Source organism: Mesoplodon mirus (assembly GCF_964341445.2).
Source record: "Mesoplodon mirus genome assembly, chromosome: 10".
Lineage (NCBI taxonomy): Eukaryota > Metazoa > Chordata > Mammalia > Artiodactyla > Ziphiidae > Mesoplodon > Mesoplodon mirus.
Genome location: NC_138986.1, coordinates 34,927,436 through 34,952,922, shown reverse-complemented (window position 1 = coordinate 34,952,922; position 25,487 = coordinate 34,927,436). Strand labels below are relative to the sequence as shown.

General features: G+C 37.2%; 1 protein-coding gene across 5 annotated transcripts in view; it reads right to left on the bottom strand.

The window, feature by feature from the left end:
* The window catches only part of ECHDC1 (ethylmalonyl-CoA decarboxylase 1), a 42,422-nt gene that overhangs the window by 5,127 nt on the left and 11,808 nt on the right, over window positions 1–25,487 (bottom strand). For 4 of the 5 annotated variants that reach the window (XM_082633539.1, XM_082633536.1, XM_082633537.1 and 1 more), the window contains 4 exons: window positions 23,987–24,208; window positions 20,714–20,856; window positions 12,120–12,172; window positions 7,627–7,707 (listed from right to left, as the gene is read on the bottom strand). In XM_082633539.1, the coding sequence (XP_082489665.1) occupies window positions 7,627–7,707; window positions 12,120–12,172; window positions 20,714–20,856; window positions 23,987–24,206 (497 nt within the window). In that variant the 5' untranslated portion in view covers window positions 24,207–24,208. The remainder of the gene's footprint in view (window positions 1–7,626; window positions 7,708–12,119; window positions 12,173–20,713; window positions 20,857–23,986; window positions 24,209–25,487) is intronic. The other variant, XM_082633540.1, reaches the window with a different exon arrangement.

Below are 25,487 nucleotides of genomic sequence, written 5' to 3'. Positions count from 1 at the left end.
ACAAAATTAAATCACATGATATCAATTTAAAGTCTGAAATCATTGATTTAAATAAACTTTAGGGCCAGAAACTGCTGGTCCTTATACATGGTATTAAGAACGAACCGGGCTTCCCTGGTGGCGCAGTGGTTGAGAATCTGCCTGCCAATGCAGGGGACACGGGTTTGAGCCCTGGTCTGGGAAGATCCCAAATGCTGCGGAGCAACTAGGCCCGTGAGCCACAACTACTGAGCCTGCACATCTCGAGCCTGTGCTCTGCAACAAGAGAGGCCGCGACAGTGAGAGGCCCGCACACCGCGATGAAGAGTGGCCCCTGCTCGCTGCAACTAGAGAAAGCCCACGCACAGAAACGAAGACCCAACACAGCCATAATAAATAAATAAATAGAACGAATCAAATACAACAAAGCAAACTGGTGATATGGGGAAATATGGCACATAAAATTATATAATAGCAACAACATATCTGACCACAAACAATACTTTAAAACCATGCTTTGAACGCAGACACTTATTTGTGCATGTACTTTCCTGGCACCTCCTTCCTCCTGTTTTCTACCTGCCATCACAACATAAGATAAATTATGGACAATAGAAGGAAAGACCCCAAAGATTCTCCCCATACCTCACTGTTCTGATTTCCTGCTCTCAGCTGATTGTCCTCATGAGGCTCCGTGTATTTTATGCAAAGAGACTGCTTGACTAAGAGAGTATGTGGTTGAATGAGTGAATATTGTGTGTGTGTGTGCATGCGTGTGTGTGTGTGGTACAGTGAGACAGAAACAGTAAAATGCTTTGGGATTATAGTCTGATTTTAATAGTCAGTAATCCTAGCATGCTCAGAGGTGCATTTTCTTGATATCACAGGCTCTAAAATAAGTCTTTCCGCATAATACAGTGATAACTACAAAACAAAGCAACATGCGTGGGCAGCGTGACTGCTTCCTAAGGTGGACATCTCATATTTAGAGAACAGGCACTGCCGCAGCAAAAATGGAATTTGTTTTCTAATGACTCTGGGATGTGCTGGTTGGTGTGTGTGTGCACGCGCACATTTGTGCAAGTGTGTATATATATATATATTTTTTTTTTTTTTTTTTTTCTTTTTGCGGTATGCGGGCCTCTCACTGTTGTGGCCTCTCCCGTTGCGGAGCACAGGCTCCGGATGCGCAGGCCCAGCGGCCATGGCTCACGGGCCCAGCCGCTCTGCGGCATATGGGATCCTCCCAGACCGGGGCACGAACCCGTATCCCCTGCATCGGCAGGCGGACTCTCAACCACTGCGCCACCAGGGAGGCCCGCAAGTGTGTATATTATGTGTATTTTGTGTTTTACCTATTAAATTAGTATTTTAAGAAAAGAGCTACCTACAGTAGCTCCCTTGGGACAAGGCTGTTTCTAGCTCCCCTTCTTTGTAATATACTTTGAAGTAATGGGTAGCAGCTGGAAATGCTAATACCTTTGGCTGAGGGTTATTTATATTCATGAAAGCAATGTTAGAGATTGAAAACAAATTAGATAGGCAGGCTCTAAATTGCATAATTGAGAATCTTATTTCTCTAGGGAGATGGAGGAATAAAAATGTATTTTTCATCCAGTGTATATAAACAGCTAAATCTTAGATACTCCAAAGAAGAGCAAAAAGAAAATGCAGACAATTCACACACACACACACACACACACACACACAGATACACATCAATGAACATGGGAAAATTTATGCCTCATTGAAACCTTTAAAAATTGCAAATTAAAATAAAATTTAATTTTTGATTATCAAAATTAGAAAAGATCTTTTAAAAGAGTAATACTCATTGTAAGAAAAGATGCTCTCAAACAGACACTCATATACTGCTGGTAGTTGTATAAAGTGGCAGAATATTTCCTGGAGGATAACTTGGCACCATATATCAAACACCTTAAACATTTTCACATCCCTTGACCAAGTACTTGAACTACTTAATAAGTACTAGGATTTATTCTAAGGAAATAATCCAAAAGAACAAAGCCTTATTTATAAGGCAGTTCTCACAGCATTAATCATAATAGAGAAAAATTAGAAACAACCAAAGGAGGATATTTTAGTAATCCAAACTGATGGAATATTTTAAATTTATTAAATTCATGTTTTCCAAGTACATTAAATATAAACTATATGTCATATGATCCTAATTTTAAAAAAATAGTTATACATCTGTTTTAAAAAGATGTGAAGAAAGCACACCACAGTGCTAATGCTAATTATCTTTGAATGGCAACAACTTTAATTTTTAGTCTATAACTCACTGTACATTTAAAAAAATTTTTAATGTACAATAAGGTATATTTTACAATATGTAAAATATTTCTGAAATAAGTATTTTCAAAATAATCTAGAACCTTGTTATTCAATGTGTGGTCTGTGGACCAGCAACATCAGCATCACCTCAGGCTTCACCCCTGAGATGAAATCAGAACTGCATATTATTAATAAAATCCCCAGGTGATTCATATTCACCAGAATGCACACATATCCTTTTACAACCAGAAAGCACAATAAACATTTTAAAAATATCATCACCTGTATTATTTACTATTGATGTTATAACACAAACTTACTGGCTTAAAAATAAATTATCTCAGTTCTGAATGTGAAGAACTCTGACAACTAAGTGCAGTACATGATTTCACAGTGGAGGAAAAGTCCAGGAGTGCTATACTGGATATTACTGCTGAATCGACACAACTGGAATATGGATAGTATGTTAGATAAAAGTATGGCATTGATGTTAAACTTCCTGCATTTGACAACTGTGCTGTGGTTAAATAAGGAAATACTCTAGTTCTTAAAAAATAATATATATTTATGTGAGTACGTGTGTGTTTAAAGGAGTAAAAGGGCAAGACATTTGCAACCTACTCAAATTTCTCAGAAAAAAATTATTATATATATAAAACATACGTATACACACACACACACACACACACACACACACACACACGAGGTGAAAAACAAAACAGCAAAGTGTTAAAAATCGGTAAATTTAAGTGATTATGTAGTATAGGAAAATTCTCTGTCCCGATTGGTTCCGGGACCCCCCACATATATCAAATCCTCAGATGCTCAATTTCTTCATATAAAATAGTATTTTTATGTAACCTACACACACCCTCCCATATACTTTAAATCATCTCTAGATTATTTATAGCTAATACAATGTAAATGCTATGTCAACAGCTGCAAGCACATGGCAAATTGAAGTTTTGCTTTTTGAAACTTTCTGGAATTGTTTTTCCAGAATATTTTCAATCCTTTGCTGAATCCTTGAATTTGGAACCCGCAGATACAGAGGGCTGACTATATTTCCAAACAAAAAATGCAATTCCAGTTTCTCTCTTATACCAAATTAAGTAGCAAAAACTAAATATTAGACATGTAATTAAACTGTTTACATGCTTTTGATTGCCAAAAGTTGATGCTGAAAAGCCAAGCAGTCTGAGTTTGTCATTTTCTATTTTCTAGGGTAGTTCTGAGAGATTTTCTTTTCTCTCCCCTTTGTCCCACCTCGACCCCCTTTTTTTGAATGACATGGAATAAGACAGAAAGCAGAATCAAGGAATGAGTGTTCTAAGTACCTCCTAAAACACATTCTGGAAACTTGAGCTTGAAACCAATCTAAGAAACCATACTATAGTTACACTTAAAATAATGTTTATATCAACGAACCTTTATAAATGTGGTGTATATAGGAACTCTTATTGTTTTCTAAAAAGTACCTAAATAAAAGTTTAAAAAGAGTTACAAAGGTAGCTTAGAGTAACAAAGTTACCAATTTTAATTGGTGATCAAATAGGAATATAAAAGCAAAAAATCTGGCAACTATATTCTCTATGCCAAGCCCATATGATGTAGGTGGAATGGTCCCACAAAGATGTCTGGGCCCTAATCCCTGGAAGCTGTGCATAGTAAACATAGTAAAAGGGACTGTGCAAATGTAATTAAGGTTATATACATCAAAATAGGGGCATTATCCTTGATTACCTGAGTGGGCCTAATCTAACCACATGAGCTCTTAAAAGCAGAAAACTTTCTCCAGCTGGAGTCAGAGAGATGCAGCAGAGGGGAAAGTGAGAAAGATTCAAAGTATGAAAGGAACTTAACCCACCACTGCTGAAGGGGGGGCCACATGGAAAACATGAGAAGGAATGCAGGCATCCTCCAAGAGCAAAGACTGGCCCCTGGCTGACAGGCTGACAGAAAAACAGGGACCTCAGTCTTACAAGTGCACGGGCTGAATTCTGCCAGCTGTAACCAGGATGAACCTGGAAGTAGATGAGCCCTCAGAGCCCTCAGAGCCCAGTCCAGCCAACATATTGATTTGGGCCTTGTGTGACCAGGTTTAGAGAAGCCAGTTGAGCCCAGCCAGATTTCCAACCTATACCTCTGTGAGATAAACTGATGTTGTTATAAGCCACTAAATTTGTGGTAATTTGTTATGGCTGCAATAGAAAACTAATACTCAAATAAATATTTCCTTAATTTATATTTCATTCTAGATATTTTAATCAAGACAGATTTTAAAATTTGAAGCAAATGATTTTAACACAGTTCTAGCTTTTTATTTCCTCATCAATTTTGTCACTAAAGGGAAAGATAATGTTAGAGTGACGAGACTGTGAGCACTGTAGAATGTCATTTTTTAATTCGTAAGTTAATGTTTTGCTTTAGAAAATGTTTTTAAAAAGCCATTTTCTCTAAGAAAGTTTAAATGAAAATTATGACTCAATTGAAGGCAATTTAGTATGAGGGTCTATATATGCCATGTAGACCTGTTTCTGACATTAATTCATTACATGTATTATCAGCTGGTGCTTAAAGGGTTTTGGGGCAGGGAGTAGGATAATGCTAGAATGGTGCATGAGCTCAATTCTTTGGAATATTCATAGTAAGATTATTTCTCTTCTTCTTCTGTCAGTTGAGTGAATTCCAGGCAATTCTCCAAGGTAAGAAAGTTAAGCTAAAAAGAGCCAACCTAAGGAAGGAACTTATCTTTTTAGCAGAATGCTATGAAAGCTTTTGGTGGTTTTTTTATAACAAGCAGGTGTTTTTATAATATAATTTGTCATAGAAGATAATTGACAGGGTACTGATCAAGTTGGGGGGAAAATCAGCTAGAGTAATTTGTATTGATTTATCACTACCTTGTAACTGTGGCTAGTAATGTACTTCAGTATACAACCCTCTCTATTAGCCTTTATCTTTTAAGAACTCTTGCATTTAGTATAAAGATTTAAAAGGGCTGAATAGTCTAGGACAATGCTTTTCACACTTCTATTGTGAAGGATCAGTTTCTATTTTTTTAAAAATTCTTATCAGTTGTGAATCAGAAATTTTATAAAATGTAATAAAACTGTATTACTAGAAAAATCAAACAAAACCCCAAGGCATACAAGTTTCTTAAATGGCAGTGCCTAGCTAGCCATGGTGCTAAACTATGTTTAATGAATGACTCTACTGAATGCAATTTAATATGAGGGTCTGTATATGCCAAGTAGTTGGTCCACAAATGAATATGTCTTCATTGGAAAAGTGACTGTATCTGGTTATGTTACTGAATATATCTGATGAGGGCAGTACCCTCAGACAACTCATAATCAAAGAAACTAAATATTTTATGAGGCTCTAGGAACACATGATGCTTCATTTAGAGAATAACATAGCAAGGTAAATTAGCAGTATTAAAGGACTAAATAATCTCTATTTTTTCTGTGATTTTGCCTTTTGGCCTAAACCCTAACTACACCCAAACACAGGTCAGGAATGAATATAAAGGATGATGCCAAAGTCTAATAAATGCTTAAAGATGAACACCAGACTCTGTGTTAGAGGGTACACTTTCTCCAGAGTGCATCTATAAAGTTTTAACTTGCACTTACTTTTATGCAGAGAATGTTGTTTTTTTATGTAGAGAATTTTTAAGTGTAATAATGTATACTCACATATACCTTAGGATTCTTTAAATATATTAAATTATACTTAAATATATACTTTATATCTTATATATATTATATAATTATATATTTAAATTATATATTCCACAAGTACCTGTGTTTCAGGGTAAAGTGAGAAAGCATTTAATCCTTTCACACACAGAGAGCATTTATATTTAGTCTCATATTGTCCATGAAGCCAGTAACTGCTTCCTCCTCACAGAATGAAATGTAGCTTCCTGATGCAATCTGCACTGATGACAGCAGAGGTCACTGTCATGTGAAATCACCATTTTTCGTTGTGTACAAGAATCCTCCCCAGTTAGTAAGTACTAGTTTTCAGAGAGACTGGGATCTTTGTAAATTGTCTTATACACCAAAACTATTTTAAAATCCCGATTTATGTGAATACAAAGTGATATATTTCAACTTATAAATTGAAACCTGTCATAAATTTAAAAGAGAAAAATTAATATATCAATAAAATGTTACTACTTTGCATGAATTAGCTTACTGAATCTTTCCTCATAGTATTTCTATTAGTATATGATGCCATTTATATTAAGTTCAAAAAGAAAAAAAAATAGAATATATTGGTTACAGAATAGTTAACTTATAAAACTATACAGGAAAGTAAGAAAGTAATTATCATAAAATACAGGGTAATAGCTTCCTATAGATGGAAATGAAGGGTCTATGACTTAGAAGGTGCATGTATGAGGGTTCAGGAGTGCCAGTAATCTTTCAATTCTTTTTTTTTTTTTTTTTTTTTTTTTTTTTTGCGGTACGCGGGCCTCTCACTGTTGTGGCCTCTCCTGTTGCGGAGCACAGGCTCCAGACGCACAGGCTCAGCAGCCATGGCTCACGGGCCCAGCCGCTCCACGGCATGTGGGATCCTCCCAGACCGGGGCACGAAGCCGTGTCCCCTGCATTGGCAGGTGGACTCTCAACCACTGCACCACCAGGGAAGCCCCAATCTTTCAATTCTTGACCTATAATATGGTTACATAGGTTCCTATTTTGTAGCAAGTCATTAAACTGAACATTTATGTTTTATACACACAAAACCAAAATATAGAAGGCCTTATCAAAATTGTGTCATTCCTATAAAGTACAGCTAGCCAATACTAAAAAGAATTCTAGGGATTGAATGGTTAATTGGTCCCAAATAACTTTCTCTAATTAAATTCCCTAATCAGCCCAAAATCTCCACAAAGTTACTACAAATCACAGTAAAGATAGGAAATAGTTCTCAGAAAACCTCTTGTTATTTGTAAGAGGAAGACTTAAGCAGTCTCTTTCTCTATTCTCTTTACTTTATTTCTCTGGGTTTTTTTAGTTCTTTACTTTTCTTGTATAATTCTTGGGAATCTTAAAGTTTCATATATTTTCTCGGTTTCCTTCCCCAGGGACTTTGCTAATATGGATTTGATTTATTCAAATCCTTTTGTTAACTTTTTGAAATGCATAGTAATGAAATAATTATGGAGTTATACTAGGCTGACTAAAATTATCTACTTTAATGATTGGCAAAAAGAAAATATTCACTAATTGATTATCCTGTTTAAGAATAAATAAAATATTGATATTCGGGCAAAGAATGAATTTGAGCATGTTAATTACACCTGTGCACGGAGTCATACAATTCTTTTCCTACCTGAAATCACACGCTGTAGTAACCTCTGCTCCTCCACCCAGGGCCCGACCTTGAACTAGTGCAACACTTATTAAAGGAAGTCTGTATATTGAAGGAAAAAGGAAAAATGGATGTTAATATTTTTAATTTTGATATTAATTTACAAATACTTTTAAAACTTAAGGTGCAGTAGAAACAAAATTACTGAACTATGTTTATAAAAATAATCACACCTCAAAGTATAGAACTATTAGCCAATGTATCATGAGCAAAACAGTATAATAATGAAGATAAAATAATTCATACTAAATGCTACGTAAGCTTATCAAAATACCTCCCCAAATCATTATATATTTTTAAACTATAGACATATCAACTTTCTTCCAAATAAATGGATGTTTTTGTATAATGCAGGCACACCTCATTTCATTGTGCTTCGCTTTATTGCGCTGGATTAGGCTTTGACTAACAGTTACCAAGTTGTGAATACAAAGGAAAAGTTCTTGAAGGAAATTAAAAGGGGTACTCCAGTGAATATATGAATGATAAGAAAGCAAAACAACCTTACTGCTGATAGGAAGAAAGTTTTATTGGTCTAGATAGAAGATCAAATCAGCCACATTTCCTTAAGCCAAAGCCTAATCCAGAGCAAGGTCCTCACTCTGTTCAATTCTATGAAGACTGAGGTGAGGCAGATACAGAAGAAAAGTGTGATGCTAGCAGAGGTTGGTTCATGAGAATTCAGGAAAGAAGCCATTTCTGTAACATAAATGTGCCAGATAAAACAGCAAGTGCTGATACAGAAGCTGCAGCAAGTTATACAGAAGATCTAACTAAGGTAATTCATGAAGGTGGCTACACCAAACAACAGATTTTCAATGTAGACAAAACAATCTTATATTAGAAGATGCCATCTAGGACATTCATGGCTAGAGAGAAGTCAATGCCTGGCTTTAAAGTTTCAAAGGACAGGCTGACTCTCTTGTCAGGGGCTAATGCAGCTGGTGACTACTAGTTGAAGCTAATGCTTATTTAACATTCTGCAAATCTTAGGGCTTTTAAGAATTACGCTCAATCTACTCTGTGCTCTATAAATGGAACAACAAGGCCTGGGTGACAGCACATCTGTTTACAACAGGTTTTACTGAATATTTTAAGCCCACTGCTGATTTACTGTTCAGAAAAAAAGATTCCTTTCTAACTATTACTGCCCAGGGCTTCCCTGGTGGCACAGTGGTTAAGAACCCACCTACCAATGCAGGGGACATAGGTTCAAGCCCTGATCCGGGTAGATCCCACATACCACAGAGCAACTAAGCCTGTGCGCCACAACTACTGAGCCTGCACTCTAGAGCCCCCAAGCCACAACTACTGAGCCCGCATGCCACAACTACTGAAGCCCACGCACCTAGAGCCTGTGCTCCGCAACAAGAGAAGCCACTGCAATGAGAAGACAGCGCAACACAACAAAGAGTAGCCCCTGCTCACTGCAACTACAGAAAGCCCGCACACAGCAACAAAGACCCAATGCAGCCAAAAATAAATAAATAAAATAAATAAATTTATAAAAACCAAAAAAACAAACTATTACTGCCCACTGACAATACACCTGGTCACCCAAGAGCTCTGATGAAAGTGTACAATGAAATTAATGCTATTTTCATGCTTGCTAACACAACATCCATTCTGCAGTCTGTGGATCAAGTAGTAATTTTGACTTTCAAGTCTCATTATTTAAGAAATACATTTCATAAGGCTATAGCTGCCATAGATAGTGATTCCTCTGATGGATCTGGGCAAAGTCACTTGAAAACCTTCTGGAAAGGATTCACCATTCTAGATGCCACTAAGAACATTTGCAATTTATGGGAAGAGGTCAAAATATCTACATTAACATGAGTATGAAGAAGTTGATTCCAAATCTCTTGGATGACTTTGAGGGGTTTAAGACATCAGTGGAGGAAGTAACTGAAGATGTGGTGGAAACAGCAAGAGAACTAGAACTGAAGCCTGAAAATGTGACTGAGTTGCTGCAATCTCATGATAAACTTTAACAGATGAGGAGTTACTTCTCATGGATGAGCAAAGAAGGTGGTTTCTTGAGATGGAATCTACCCTGGTGAAGATGTTGTGAAGACTGTTGAAATGACAACAAAGGATTTAAAATGTTAAATAAACTTATTTGATAAAGCAGCAGCAGGGTTTGAGAGGACTGACTCCAATTTTGAAAGAAGTTCCTCTGTGGGTAAATGCTATCAAACAGCACTGTATGTTACAGAGAAATCATTCATGAAAGGAAGAGTCAACTGATGCAGGAAGCTTCACTGGTGTCTTGTTTTAAGAAATTACCACAGCCATCCCAGCCCTCAGCAGCCACCACCCTGATCAGTCAGCCACCGTCAACACTGAGACAAGACCTTCCACCAGCAAAAAGTTTACGATTCACTGAAGGCTCAGGTGATGGTTAGCATTTTTTAGCAATAAAGTATTTTTAAATTAAGGTATGTACATTTTTTTAGACATAATGCTATCGCATACTTAATAGACTATGGTAGAGTGTAAACATAATTTTATATGCACTGGGAAACCAAAAAATTCTTGTGACTTGCTTTATTTCAATATCACTTTATGCAGTGGTCTGGAACCTAACCTGCAATATCTCTGAGGTAGGCCTGTATACAGCTCCTGGAACTTTTCAGCAGCTGGCAATCGGGAATAATTCAATGTGATATTGTCTTAGTCCATTTTTATTGGTATCAAATTATGGATGGGGGCTTCCCTGGTGGCGCAGTGGTTGAGAGTCCGCCTGCCAATGCAGGGGACACGGGTTCGTGCCCCGGTCTGGGAAGATCCCACATGCCGCGGAGCGGCTGGGCCCGTGAGCCATGGCCGCTGAGCCTGCGCGTCCGGAGCCTGTGCTCCGCAACGGGAGAGGCCACAACAGTGAGAGGCCCAAATAACGCAAAAAAAAAAAAAAAAAAAAAAAATTATGGATGGGAAAATTAAGGCTGTATCCAAAAGGAAGAATTGTGGTACAGAAGATTGAGCTCCAGAACTGTTATTGAAGGTTCCTATCAAAAATGTTTTCATTACTCACTGAAATGATCCAGAGACTGATCCTATATAAAAGAATGGTTCTGAAGTAAAAATAAGTCTTAACCTTTCGTGTTTGCAAAGACCCACTTTGAAAAAGTGTGTATTTAAAAGGTGAATTTAAAATGTTTTTAAAGTACAGAATTTTTTGTAGGTCTAACCAAAATGAAAAGGTGCAGGTCTAAAGTAATTGCAAATTTCTTAACACACACTGCTTCCAAATAAAAAGGATTTTTTTTTTTTTTTTTGGCTGTATCAGGTCTTAGTTGCGGCACGCAGGAACTTCATTGAGTCATGCAGGATCTTTCGTTGCAGCATGCGGGCTCTTCCTGGCAGGGCACGGGCTTCTCTCTATTTGTGGCATGTGGGATTTTTTCTCTCTCTAGTTGTGGCACACGGGCTCCACAGCACGTGGGCTCTGTAGTTTGCGGCACGCAGACTCTCTAGTTGATATGCGCGAGCTCAGTAGTTGTGGCACATGGGCTTAGTTACCCTGCAGCATGTGGGATCTTAGTTCCCTGACCAGGGATCGAACCCACATCCTCTGAATTGTAAGGTGGATTCTTTACCACTGGACCAACAGGGAAGTCCCTAAAAAGGGTTATTTAAAAAAAAAAAACCTAAGTTTTAAGATTTATTTAAGAAAAGTCAAATGTAATTGGGAGAAGTAGGTGAATAGGAGCTAAGACAATGAAGAAGGTATTTTAAACAGTAATGTTGATTCCACTTTTCTTTCTAGACTCACAAAGAGTACCAAAAATACAGTGACGTCCAATGAACAAGTATGCTAAATAAATACGAATTTCCTTAGTTTTAATTATATTTAAATTGTTTACATTCAGAATATAGAAGTAGAAAGCTAATCAGCCCAATCATTTCACAGTTTGTAACCCCAAATGCAAAATGACAGGCCCAAAATTTTCTCCTTTTTCTTCCTCATCTAGGTGCAAAGTGAATCCATCTTCCTCGGAAATCTGTAAAAGCCTTCTCCAATTAGTAACTCTTTTTCTGTCTCCTTGCGGATACAGACCACTTCACTATACATTCTACTAATTTTGAATATTAGGTAATCTTTATGTGTCATCTCTTGACCAGTGTCTATTCTGCTCTAGTAACAGTATTTAACTTTCCCATGTCTATACCTAAAATATAGCCAGATTATACCTAAATATTAGCTCTTTAGGGAAAAGTGCTATGTCTTTAATTCTTTTTATCTCTCATCTCTTATTTTTTAAGAGACATACTTGTATGTCCTTCAGTAATATTTAATTATATGACAATCCTTGATGGCACAAATAGTTCATCATTAGAATAAATATGATTAGAAAATCAGTGACTACTTTTTAACTACTGCAAATCACAGAATGAAGAGCTATTTTTGGTTTATTAGAAATTATATTTTAAAAACAAAGATACATTACCTCATAAATCTTGTTAAGGTGTTTTGCATGAACATGCATAGGGCCATTCCATCCTTTAAATAAGAATAAGCACAAAGATACAATGCAAATGTATTATATAAGAAATTATTAAAAAACACTTTCAGGATTTAGAAAGTAATAAAGCCAAAAATATACCAAACTTTATAAAATGAGGTTATCATTTAAAACTCTTTGAAGCTGTCTGAAATGCAAATTATGCGGTATTTAATTGTGTTGATCTTCTAGGGTTCCTTGAGCTCAGCTTTGCATGAGCTATTAGTAAAGACTTAGGTGTGAGAGAGAGAGTAACTCTCACACCTAAGTCATATACCCCAGAAAAGAGGAGAGTTCTACTCAGGGTAATTTGGAGGGAAGAGGCATAAGACAAACCCACCTATTATCCCAAACTCTGATCCCCTAAGAATATAAACATAAAAAACAAGTTTCCTAATAGTAGTGTAAACTCATTGCCTCTTCTTTTTTCCCTCATATACTTTCTTCAACCTAGTATAATGTGGTCTTCAGCCTTCTCTCAAAAGACTCTCCTCAAAGCTTTCTAATAATCTCCTGTTTGTTAAATTAAATGGCTTTTCCTTATCCTCATCTTCCTCTGTGTCTCCATAATATATATAGCATCTTGCTCTGACCAGTTTCTTCATTTTGATATTCTCAGTTTCTAGCAACATCTTCCACTCCTGATCCTCTTCCTATTTCTTTGATTGTTATTTTCCACTTTTCTTCTTTATCTCTTTTTATTCAGCTAAATGCTATTACCAAAAATCCAATCCATGATTCTCTTTCTCCCCTTTATCTACAATTTCTCCCTTGGAAGTCTCAACCATTCCCATTGCTTCAACTACTGGTTTCATGTAGAGTCCCAAAACCTGCTAGAAATTTCACATTCTGCTAAGACTTCAAATTCAGCATGGCAAAACCAACTGCTTGTGGAAAAGCTGGGTTTTAATCCTAGTGTTGCCACATAATAATAACATAAACTTGAGCAGGTCATAACTATGAACTTCAGTTTTCTCATCCATAAGGAAGGAATGAAAAATTTAAAAACCTGTTCTATCTGACTTAAAGAATGGTTGGAAAGATGAAAATGTACCTAGATACTCTGTAAAAGATCACAGAGTGAGTTCTGAGTTAATAGGCAAGGTTTTCTGGTCCAAAAGGCTCAGAATTTTGGTATTATCTTTAACTCTTCCATTTTACAGTCCTCCCATGCTCAATGAGTTAACAAGCATGTCCCCTCAATCCTTCCTTTGAAATATTTCCAATGCAAATCCCTTCTTTTTCTATTTTCTCTGCCGCAACACTAGTTCAGACTTGTGTTACTCATGCTTAGATTATTACAACAGCCTTGCTTCCTAACTGGTCTCTCTATATTTTTCTTTTTCCTCTGTGATATATCTTGCATTCTGCCTGAAAAACCTCCCTGTAGGATGATAATTTCATATCACCAATAAAATGAAGTCTAAATTCCTTGGGAAGGATTGATCCCAAACTATTTAACCAACTTTATTGACTACTGCACCCCTCATCCAAGCATCTTAACTTCTGCAACGACAAACTATTTGTCATTCTTTTAACACCTTACAGTTATGGTTGTTCCTGTGTCTTTGCTCACATCATTCCCACTATTTGGAACAGCCTGTCCTTTTCTCTACCTATTTCAAGGAATGCCCAGATCAAATATTTTTCCATCAAGAGTTTCTAAATCCCACAGTAATAGTTTTCTCCTTTGTGTTTCTGCAGTATTTTTACTTTTCTAACTTAACTACAGAATTTATAGATTGTATACACTGTGTTTGGATTTATTATCAGTCACATCATCTATACAAAATAAGGATAGGGAACGTAATCAGTAGAATGTGGTCCCAGTTCCCAGTCCTCAAAAATCTTGTGAGAAATAAAGAAATGCAACATGCATCAAGGTATAGTATAATAAGTATTTTAAGAAATGCTTGAACAAGCTGAGAACAGTGGCAAATAAGAAACAATTCATTTCAACTGGGTTGGGGTAGTTGAGAAGGCTTTATAGAGGAGAAGGGGAGATGGCATTTGCTACGCCTAGATAATAAAGTCTTTGAGGCTAACAAAATGCCTTCTTTATCCTCAGAAGCTAGTAGTACAATGTTCTGCATATAGTATGTGCTTGCTGAAGTTAACTGACTCAGATGAATTTGAGATGGAGAACTATGTTGATTCATAAAACAAAGGCAGTCAATGAATGGTAAAAACCAGTATGATACAAATTTCCTAACTGAAAGCCTTTATCAGGAAGGTTAGTCTATACAATAAAGTGATGAGAAAATTAACACAAGCACAAAGAGCTAGAAGGTTTAAAACTAGAATAGTTTATATTCTATTAAAAATCTTTCCTATAAAGCCTGTTAAATTATCTCAACAAAGTAAATTTAATAGGCTTATTTTCTATTACTAGATTTTAGAGTACTTAAAATACTGATGGAATTATTTAGAATTGGTAGAAATAAAAGTGAAGTGGGTATTAACCTATGTACTATTATACTTCTCATTCAAAAGATAAAAGTCACACTAAAAATGTTTAAGAGCAATATGGAATAATGGATAACAACACAGACTCTAGAGCTAAACTGCCTAGGTTTGAATCTGGGCTCTACCACTTTATAGCTAGTTTGAATTTTGGCAAGATACTTAACCTCTCTGAGCCTCAGTCTCCTCACCTGTAAAATGGTGCTAGTAATAGTACCTATATCTCATTAGGGGAATTAGTAATAAATAAGTTATAACACGGAAGAGCTTAGAACAGTGCCTGACATACAGTACTAGAACAAGAATGTTATCTATCATCGTTATAATTAATATCAGTAATAGCAATCAGATAATAGGTATGCTTTGGCTTTAAATGTATCATAAAGTAGAGATTACATTGCACTAGCCAACATGACCTAGGGAGAAGAAATATTTAATTTATTAAATTTATTCCCCAAAGCTATTGAGCCAACAATGACTAAATGTTCAGGCCTCTTCCTAGGCTACAGGATGAAAATAAGCCAGTGACAGAGAAACCGTGACTTGTGATAGAATAAACTGAAAGAAAGGAACCAATGAAAATCTAGACCTACTCTGATGAATGAAAGTTGGGAGCTCCGAACTTAAACTTAACAAAGCTTTTCAGAGCTGCTGCAGAAGGGGATACTTCCATCCTATCTGGATGATACCCTGAGACCCAACCCTCTTCCTCCAGCTCCTCCTAGAATAACAAAGATGAGACGCACGATGCCCAGCCTAAGTGCCAAAGGGAACTATCAACATCATATTTACTCTAAGCCACATGTATCCTGAGTGGAAAAATGCCCAGCCTGTAAACATATCTTATCCTAGAACTGTTAGTGAACCACTGACAGAAATCATCTGCCCTGGCCAGGCAGGGTCATAACTGCTTGAATGAATTATCTCACAGCAGGAGGTCCCGATAAGGAAAACAGAACTGACAAGCTACCACCAGCCGGAAGAGGGGCCAAAATGAGGGAGGAGATGCCAGCCCATAATATGTCCTGCCAACCTCCCAGAAATCCTCACGCTGGAAACCATCTTGACTGAGAGATGTATGCGCTGCCAGGAATTGGACCAAATATGGGCACAAGCAAGACAATTAGCCAGAGACAACCTGGAAAGCTAACCCCATTACCATAAAACCTGAGACTGAAAGCCACGTGGCACAGCAGTTCTCCTGGGTTCCTTATACCCGGCTGTTTTCCGCCCAGGCACCCCTTCCTAGTAAAGTCTTTTGCTTTGTCAGTACAGGTGTCTCCTTGGACAATTCAATTCTGAGTGTTAGACAAGAGTCCACTCTTGGGCCCTGGAAGGGGTCCCCCTTACAGTAACATAACCATAAATGAGCCTCTTTTTTTTTTCCCTAAGTGCTTGTTGTATGAATTTATTAATTTCCTCAAAATACATGGAAGGGTTTCAAGAAAATTATAATAGCTTGTCTACAAATTAATAAGGCTACAATGGAACTGTACAATAGTCATAGCGAAAGCAAAGAAGTTAGACAAGAACTTTGAGGTCGCTGTGGAAATTTAAGCAACAGAGAAATAGGGGGCAACAGATTGGTAGAAAAGTAACAAGGGAGGTCAGCGGACAAAGGAGGATATTATCTTCCAGCTAGATTAAGAGTATAAAGGTTTCTAAAATGCCAGACTTTTCCTTGAGGCATTAAACCCAGTCACTGCAGAGTAAGCAGGGTTTTATTACCCCAAATCTTGAAACTTCTAATTGGATTTTGATTATTTCTGCCCTCTGAAAAAAGACTTCTTTTAGTCTGCAGAACATTGGTAGTATCAATTCAAATCTTATAAATGGGTTAATACTTACACTAGATTTTTTTCCTATTTTATTTTTTTCCGTCCCATAACTTTTTCAGGGCTAACGCTTGAGTTATGCTAATTCATCTCCCTGCCTGGACCTTCTCAACCAAGGATTAACTGCCTAATAGAAACAATTAGAGCTCTTTTCCTGCTCATTAAACAAAGGGTACCAATATGAAACCAACCTCTTAGGAGACCATGTACATAAAGAAAAAAAAAACTAGAATGACAGATAAGCAAATATAATGTTGATGACTGTTGATACTATTATGAGTACATGAGGGTTTCAACGTATTAGTCTGAGAAGAAAAATAGTGCCTGTCATGTCAGTAAACAAAGGATGTCACAGCCATCAGTCACAGCAGCCACTGCCAATGGTTAGCCCCGAGGGAACTCGGGATGGAAACAAGGAATGCCCCCCAACTAGCAGTCATTAGACTGCAGCCACCCCAACAGTGCAGATTTAAGGAAACTCAGGATGAGAAAACACAGGACACTGGTCCCAGATAGCTGAAGTGCCTATCAAAGGAATGATTTCAGTGAGCCCAGACTCTTACACCTCCCTATACATAGAAAAGCAGTAAATTCCTTAACTTGAGATATCTGGTTTTCTTTAATTAACAATAATCTTTTGACATTCCGACTACCTGCCCTTTGTTGCAAATACTCCTATATATTCTGGTTCCCCCTCACCTCCTCGGAGCAGTTTCTCAGGGTTATTTGAGATGCTGTCTCCAGGCTTGAAGTCCTAAGAATGTCCGCCAAAAAAACCTTTTAGGTCATGTACTTTTTTTCAGTCGACGCGTCTACTTTTGTTTATATTTGATAATTTTCATTAATAAAATATTTTTTCAAAACTGAAAACATATAGTGGCAAAAACATCAGCATAATTATCTTTTTTTTAAAAGCCATTTAATAATCACTTTCATGTATCTTATTATAATGAGAAGGGAAAGTAACCCAATTACTAAAATCATGTATTCTACTTATCTCATCACCCTCAGAAGAGCAAATTCACCAAATAAGCAGATGCAATGACGCATTTGCAACAACAAAGAGTAAGTATATTAGATAAAGAAGAGCTTTGTTGAGAGAAAGGCTGTTTATACTCAAAGTCATGTTAAGCATCTCAGCTGTGAGGGACAGATGCGTTTATATGTGCAGCTGCAATTCATAAACATGTACGAGCCTCAAAAGTCCCAAGGCCACTGAAAATTTCAGTTTTACACATATTTATAGTTACTTCTCAGGCATACAGGAATATGTTCTATATGAGAAATGGAAATAGTTAACAGGAACTTTATGTAAACTGCTTCCAGTTCTTATTAATTTTAAAAATCATGTGACAAATACACCATACTTTATAAATATTACTGTGTTTCTTAATATTATCCATGAAGAGACTTTACTCAAATTGTTTATTTCTATGCTATACATTTCCTATAACTATGACTAAGAACGTTTCATAAAAGTACAATAAAGGATCCATCTACACAAAAAAATGCTTTAAATAAAATAAGGTATTTTAAATACCAATCTGGGCTTGAAGCATACACACTGTAAAGCAGAAGCACAATTCCAGATTTTTTTTCCTAATGAGACTGGCAGATGTGCATAACTACAAGGGACGAACACCAGCAGTGTTATTTAAGCATTGGGGTAACACCACCCGAGTTCTCAGCTGCTGATCAAAAGTCAATCTTACTCTACTGCAGGCATTCAAGACAGCAGATTACTTGGAGAATGTCCTTACTGGAAAGAATAAACTTTATTTAGTGATCCCTTACCTGAAGTCTGAATAAAAATGATACATATTTTCCTACATGATTTACATCAGACTGGCTATATATATGTGAAACAATTAGCATGTCTCCACTTTTAGTTTTTACATTTATAGGGAAAAAAATGCTGGCCGCATAATCTAGTTAGACAGAAACAACCTTCTAACTAGAAGAAAGCAAAATAACCTTTCACATTTTTAGGGGTGTTTTCCTCTCTATACATTCCCTGCTCCACCAGTGCCTGCTTGACCTACACCCTACTCACATGACTGACCTTCCTACATACCTGCCCCAGGCCCCAGTCAGTGACTGTTCTTAACAACCTGAGGTTAATTCCCCTTAAAATTGGCAATCTCCCATCTCCCCTTGCCCTTGGAGTGAAGACTGTCCTGCCCTGTCCCACCCGCCATCTGCTGCAGATGGTGGGGTGTTGCTCCAGGACCTTGCTTCAGACGCTCCCCCTATCCACTGAACCACTGATGTCTCTGTCACTGACTCCGGGCTCTTTCTTAGGTCTTAAAGCTGGGCAGATACAGGCCTTGCAGGCCTGCAGGGTGCAGCCCAACGCTGACAACACACCAGACCCACAGTAATCTATTATCTCATTCTACAGTATCTTTAATACTGTCTTTTGTGAACAAAGTAAAGTGCTTAGCAATACAATTATTCTAGAAATGGAAAATTATAATCAAATGACTTGCAGGTCACATAGTTAATTATCAGTAAAGCTTGGGCAAGAATCCATATATTCAGATCCCCAGCTTAGTGCTCTTGATAGGGACAGATTAAAGGGACAAAGTAGGTGATTAAATAGTTAATCCCACTAGGGGACTGTAAGTAAAGACAAAGTATGGGAGACCCTGTAAGTTAATGATCACTCAAGAAAGCAGGTTTGCTTCACCACAAAACCAAGCAGGCTTGCTTAGCAGCAAAATCATGTAACAGAAGCATGAGACATGCCCCAAACAATAAAATAATGGTGGATTGAGACCCACATCCTGTCCAGTGAGGTCAGTAATTTAATGATTTCTAGGACATGCTTCTCTGCATACACTGAAAATAAAAATATAAGGAAAAGGTGACATTATACTGAAAGCTGAGATGATTTACCATATTTTAGTATATGTTACCACCTTTTTGCTCATTTCCATTACACCATGACAGCCCCAGTTTGACCATGTAGGGACAAGAAAAACCCCCCACCCGACATGGAGGAGGAACCAATGTTGGAAGCATGATGTCTACTCAAGAATGAGGAAGAAGGTGGTCTTCTCCCCCTCCCCACTTTTCCTTTGATTATAAAACTGTAGCCCACTAAGTTCTCAGGGCAGCACCCTCCTGCCTGCCTGCTTGTAAACCTATAAGCATCCTATTCTAATAAATCATTTCTTATCTGTCACTTTGCCTCTTGCTGAATTCTTTCCGATCTGAGACATAAAGGACCAGAGCTCCTCGGAGGCCCCCCACCCCGAGATGCATTTCTGCAGTTTCACTCTAACCGTTCAGAGGCATTACAAATTTAAGGCTAGTGCTGCTACAAATTATGGATCATCATGGATGATGATCTTTGAAATAAAAATAATAGCTACCTTTTTCAGACACCATGCTAGTAGGCACTTTATATATATTACCTTGAATCCTCACAATAGCTCTGTGAAATATACAATTCTTATTTAAAGATTAGGAAAATAAGACTTAGAAAGAATAAGTGATTTACCCAGTCACTTAGCCAGAAAATGTTGAAACCAGCATTCAAATACAAATCTATCAAAATTTCCAAAAGAGAGATCCTTCCTCATATATTATGCAGATCGAGATCATTATACTACATAGAGTGGTAAGAGAGTTGCGCAATAACATTAAAACATTATTACCTACATACAGCTCACATCTATAATTAAATGGCAACAGATATCTTTTTTACTTTTTCTTCTCTCTCTCTCTCTCTCACTCTCTCTCTCTCTCTCTCTTTTTTTTTTAATTTTCTGCCTAGGGGATGTTAGTGGACGGCTGAAATCAAGAAAAACAGGTTGCTTGGAGGACAGATAATGAGAGATGATTTGGATTCCTTTTCTGTAATCGTAATTCAAAAGAAAATTTTTTAACTGTTAACATTTTTTGAAGTCTACCATGTGCCAAAGCTATGCTAGGTACCTCATGGAAAACTCCTTATCATGAGATGCTAAGGAACTTCCACTTAAAAAATTAAAATCCTTGCTGGCTTTAATAATGAACTTTTTATTGCTAGTCTTCCTGTCCTTCATTTTATTCCTCATTACTTCACACTATTACAAGCTAATCTTTACTTTAAGAAGCAAAACAAAAACTCTGATCCTTGGAAAGCTATTAAAGAAAAGCTGTCATGATAATAACCATATAAGTAGAATATAAGTATCTTAGCCCAGATGTCTGACAAACATGTAGAACCTATTGTATAATTCATACAATACTTGCCTCTGGAGTTCCTAGTGCTTTCACAGCATTCAGATCAGATCCTGAGGAGAAAGTATTTTTTGCTCCATGGACAATAAGACCTTTCCCCTCTGTCCAATTTTCCAACTCAATCACTTTTTCCAGAAGTTGTAGCATCATTACACCTGCCAGAGGGGAGGGGGAATCAAAAACACATAAAATATTGGACAAATAGAAATAATTTAGAAACTGTAAGGTGTCAAACAAGACTCTTAGGTCACAAATTTTACAAATATTTACTGAATGTCTATCAAATGCCTATCATGTTGGTACTAAGGAGTATATACAAAAGAGGCAAGCATGACAGTCTCTGCTTTAAAAGTTTACAATTTGACAGTGACCTCTTTCTCTCTCTCTCTCTCCCTTAATTAAGAAGTCACATAAATATGTGGTTAGGTAGAAAAAATAAGGCTGGCCCTAAGTATGAGAAATCTGTACCAGTAGTTAAAATAATCTTTTTGACTTTGTAAAATAAACATAAGAGTTGAAACAGACCTTAAAGAGTATCTGGTTGGCTGATTTTCAAACAAGGGCCTTGAGAGTTGTGTGGTGTGGGGCTCATTCATCATCTCACAACCCAACCCAACCCAACCACCATCATCCAAATCAAAGCAGTTCTCCTTGTATTAGTTTTAAATATTAGGCATCAAATTAATACTTGTTTCCGTTTGAATAAAAAGTTTTACTAATATAAATTATAAATTGTAGCTATTCAGTAGTAAGTTAAAACAAGTATTTACCTAGTCTAAATCTCTAGAGCAGTCTTACCTTTCTAATTTTATTTTTCCTAGGCTAATATAAAAATTGGCTTTTATTCTCTGAACCAGTTGAAGGTATGCAGCTGCACTGTCCAGTAAAGTAGCCACCACCCACATGTAGTCATTGAGCACTTGAAACATGGCTAGCCTAAACTGAGATGTGCAGTAGTGTGAACAGCTTTTGGCAGGAAAGGCCTCTTTGCAGGAAGGAGCTCTCTACAGGAGGCCCCTTTTGTCTTGTCACTAACCTTAAGCCAGGCACCCCCATCCTCTACTCATCTCTGGCCCTAGCACAACTTTCAGATCTTTTGATCACACAATACGTTGCCTAACCTGTTGGCTCTTTCCGTAGATCAAAGAAGTAGAAATGAAGAATAAGAAATTAAGAGATGACCAGATCTCTTCCCTAGCTTCCCCTTCAGAAATCTCGAGAACAAATCTGTGTGAACAAGACAGCATCTAATGAAAAATCACAAGAAGTCAACAAGCCTGCACACACTGGGGGATGGCGATGATTCTGACCCCTTATCTCAACGACTGATATTACTTCCCCTTTTCCCTTTAAGACTTTCATGGCTGAGCAGAATCCTCAGAGGTGGTTTTTGGGGGACATTGAGTCCAACGTCTCCCCAGATTGCCAGCATTCTGATTAAAAGCTACTTTCCTTTTTACCAACATTTGTCTCTTGAGTATTGATTTTTGAGTGGCAAGCAACCAGACCTGATTTGGTAACGGTAGTGTAAAATACATACCAGATTTCAGAGAATTGGTATGAAAAAAAAAAAAGAGGAAAATACCTCATTAATAATTTTTGTAACAGTCATTTGTTGAAATATTTTGAGTACACTGGGTTAAATAAAATGTTATTAAAATTAATTTTACCTTTCTTTTTCCTTTTTAGAAATATGGCTACTAGAAAATTTTATATTATATATGTAGCTGACACTTGTGTCCTGCATTATACTTCTATTGGTTAACATTAATAGAGATATCTCTGAATTCTGCTGAATGTAAAGAAAAGTCATCTTGTGTTTAAAGACCCACCACTGATAATTTACAAAGTTTAGGGCTTCCCTGGTGGCGCAGTGGTTGAGAGTCCGCCTGCCGATGCAGGGGACATGGGTTCGTGCCCCAGTCTGGGAAGATTCCACATGCCACGGAGCGGCTGGGCCCGTGAGCCATAGCCGCTGAGCCTGTGCGTCCGGAGCCTGTGCTCCGCAACAGGAGAGGCCACAACAGTGAGAGGCCCGTGCACCGAAAAACAAACAAACAAACAAACAAAAAACCAAAGTTTACAGTCTACTGAATTATGTGTATAAGTATGATTATATATAGACACAAGAAACTTTACTGGGATATTTCTGAACCCAATATTTCAAATGCTACTATAAAATATAATTCGCTCCCCCCACAATAAGTATATAGCTAACAAATAGAGATTGCCAAAATCACCTGGAAACACGAGCGCTGGGTAGTCAGGAAGGTAACTCATGAGCTCTCGTATAACATCATGGTAGAATAATTCAAATTTGAGCTTTGGCAAAAAATTACAAATTATCACAGGTCCTGGACTTTGAGGTCTCTTAAATATAAAATTCTTATATGCCAAGAGTGCTGCCTAGTAAATAGAAGGTATTTACCTGTATCTCAGAGTTAGAAAAGGGGCAACAAGTTAGGCAAGTGCAGTGTTTTCAGTGATTATTGGAACTACATGGTTAAAATGACAGTCTTATTTCAGTTCATAGAAAAAAAAATTAAGCTAAATAATTTTTTTTTTTCATTTTAGGCTTTTCTCTTTAGGTTTTAAAATCTTTGAAACATCCTTCCCTTTGTCTCCCAGTGACATTAGCTGAACACAAACAAATGAAGTTATTAAGCAGTTAAAATTTCAATGGAGGGCTCCCCTGGTGGCGCAGTGGTTAGGAGTCCACCTGCCGATGCAGGGGACACGAGTTCGAGCCCTGGTCCGGGGGGATCCCACATGCCGCGGAACAACTAAGCCCGTGCGCCATAGCTGCTGGGCCTGTGCTCTGGAGCCCGTGAGCCACAACTACTGAAGCACATACACCTAGAGCCTGAGCTCCGCAACCAGAGAAGCCACAATGAGAGGCCCACACATGGTAACGAGGAGTGGCCCCCCGCTCGCCGCAACGAGAGAGCCACACGCAGCAACAAAGACCCAATGCAGCCAAAAATAAATAATAAAATAAATGAATAAATTTATAAAAAAAAATTTCAATGGAAAAAATAATCAAGATTAATTTGATGGTTTCATTTTTACCAACATCCATATTCACGGATTTTTAAAAAACATTAAAATATTCACAATTAGTAAAAGTGTTCCTGGTTCAGGTGATAGTTTTGTTTTGTTTTCTCATGTTCTACAAAGAGTACTATGACTTTCAAGAATTCTGTCAACAGATTTAAGGATAAAAGCATGGGATAGCAGGTTAGATTTAGTGTCATTTTTTAACTAACAAAAGAAAGCTCTCTATACCTGAGAAGGCATTCATTTTACTTGGATTGTTCAGAGTAAGAATGCCAATGCCACTGTCTTCCTTCCGAAGGTCAATGGATCCACCAGGAAACTGCTCAAGTTTTCTTTTCACTTCTTCCTCATGGAAGCCATGAGAGGTATTATAAAGTGACAATCCTATTTGTTGTAGCAACTTTGTCTTCATAGGGATGGGTGATGTCTTCAAAACACAACTTGCCATTTCTGGAAAATAGAGGTAAGTATGCAGTAGTCTGGATAAACAGACACATTTAGAATATTATACATTAATAGGCTTTAGTGAGAGACCTTTCTGTTTATTGGGAGGACCTTCCTACTTCTCAAAATACTCTCTGAGAAGTGTATAGGATTGCTTCCCCTCCCCCCCGCTTCTCAAACCAAAGGATACAAGTTACATTATTTCAGTATATCATCAGGAGATGATGATGTAGTTATAGGGCATTTACTGAGATCCAACACACTAGGAGGACTTAGAAAAATGTTGCTGTTCTGTAGTTAGCACCATCTCCTGCCTTCAGGGAGTTTTCCTCATAACAGCAGTTCTTCTTCCTCTAACTCTAAATCTAAGAATAAATTCAGTCCAGAAGTCCCCTTGGAAACAATCTCTATGCAGAAACGCTACAGAGCAGTTCCAGTCTCTAACAGAAAATTTATTTTTAGTATTATCCTTACCTTATGTAATGCTTTATAGAAAAAGCTGGAAGGGGTCCTGAGGAAAGTGGGCAAAGAAATAGGAATGTATGTGTGTGGTTTCTGTGTTCCCCAAAATTCTGTCACTCTTCTCACTTTATATATCTCATCTCTGGGTAATCTCCTATCTGTCCAAATGCTTTTTTGCCCTATGTAAGTACTTTTGTTCACATAAAAAATACATTCAGAAAATTATACAAATCATAAGTTACAGTTCAATGAATTTTCACAAGGTAAATACATTCAAGTAAATAGCGCTCAGATCAAGAAACAGAACATGACTCCAAATAAAAATCACAACTATCTTGACTTCTAATACCCAAGATTAGCTTGCCTGCTACTGAACTTTATATAAATTGAAAAATATAGTAAATATTCTTTTATGTCTGGTTTCAACTACGTTTGTGACACCCATTACTATTATTATGTGTAATTAGATTCTAAATAGCCCATTCTTTTCATTGTTGTATTTTATTATATGAATATACCACAATTCATCTATTCTAATGTAAACAGTCATCTGGGTTGTTTCTGGGTTTTGGCATTACAAGTAGAGCTGCTGTGAACATTTTAGTATCTGTCTTTTGGGTCAACAAGTATGCATTTCTGCTGGCTATATCTAGAAATGGAATTAGTGGGTCAGGCAGCAGCTGGCTAAAACTGCTTGTTAAACACTGAAGAATTTTGCAAGTTTCTTTTTAAATCATGGGTAGCTTGAAATTAACCATGGTGAGAGTATTAGCAAACTCTACATATCAATCTCTCCCCCACACCCTCCCCCCACACACAGCCA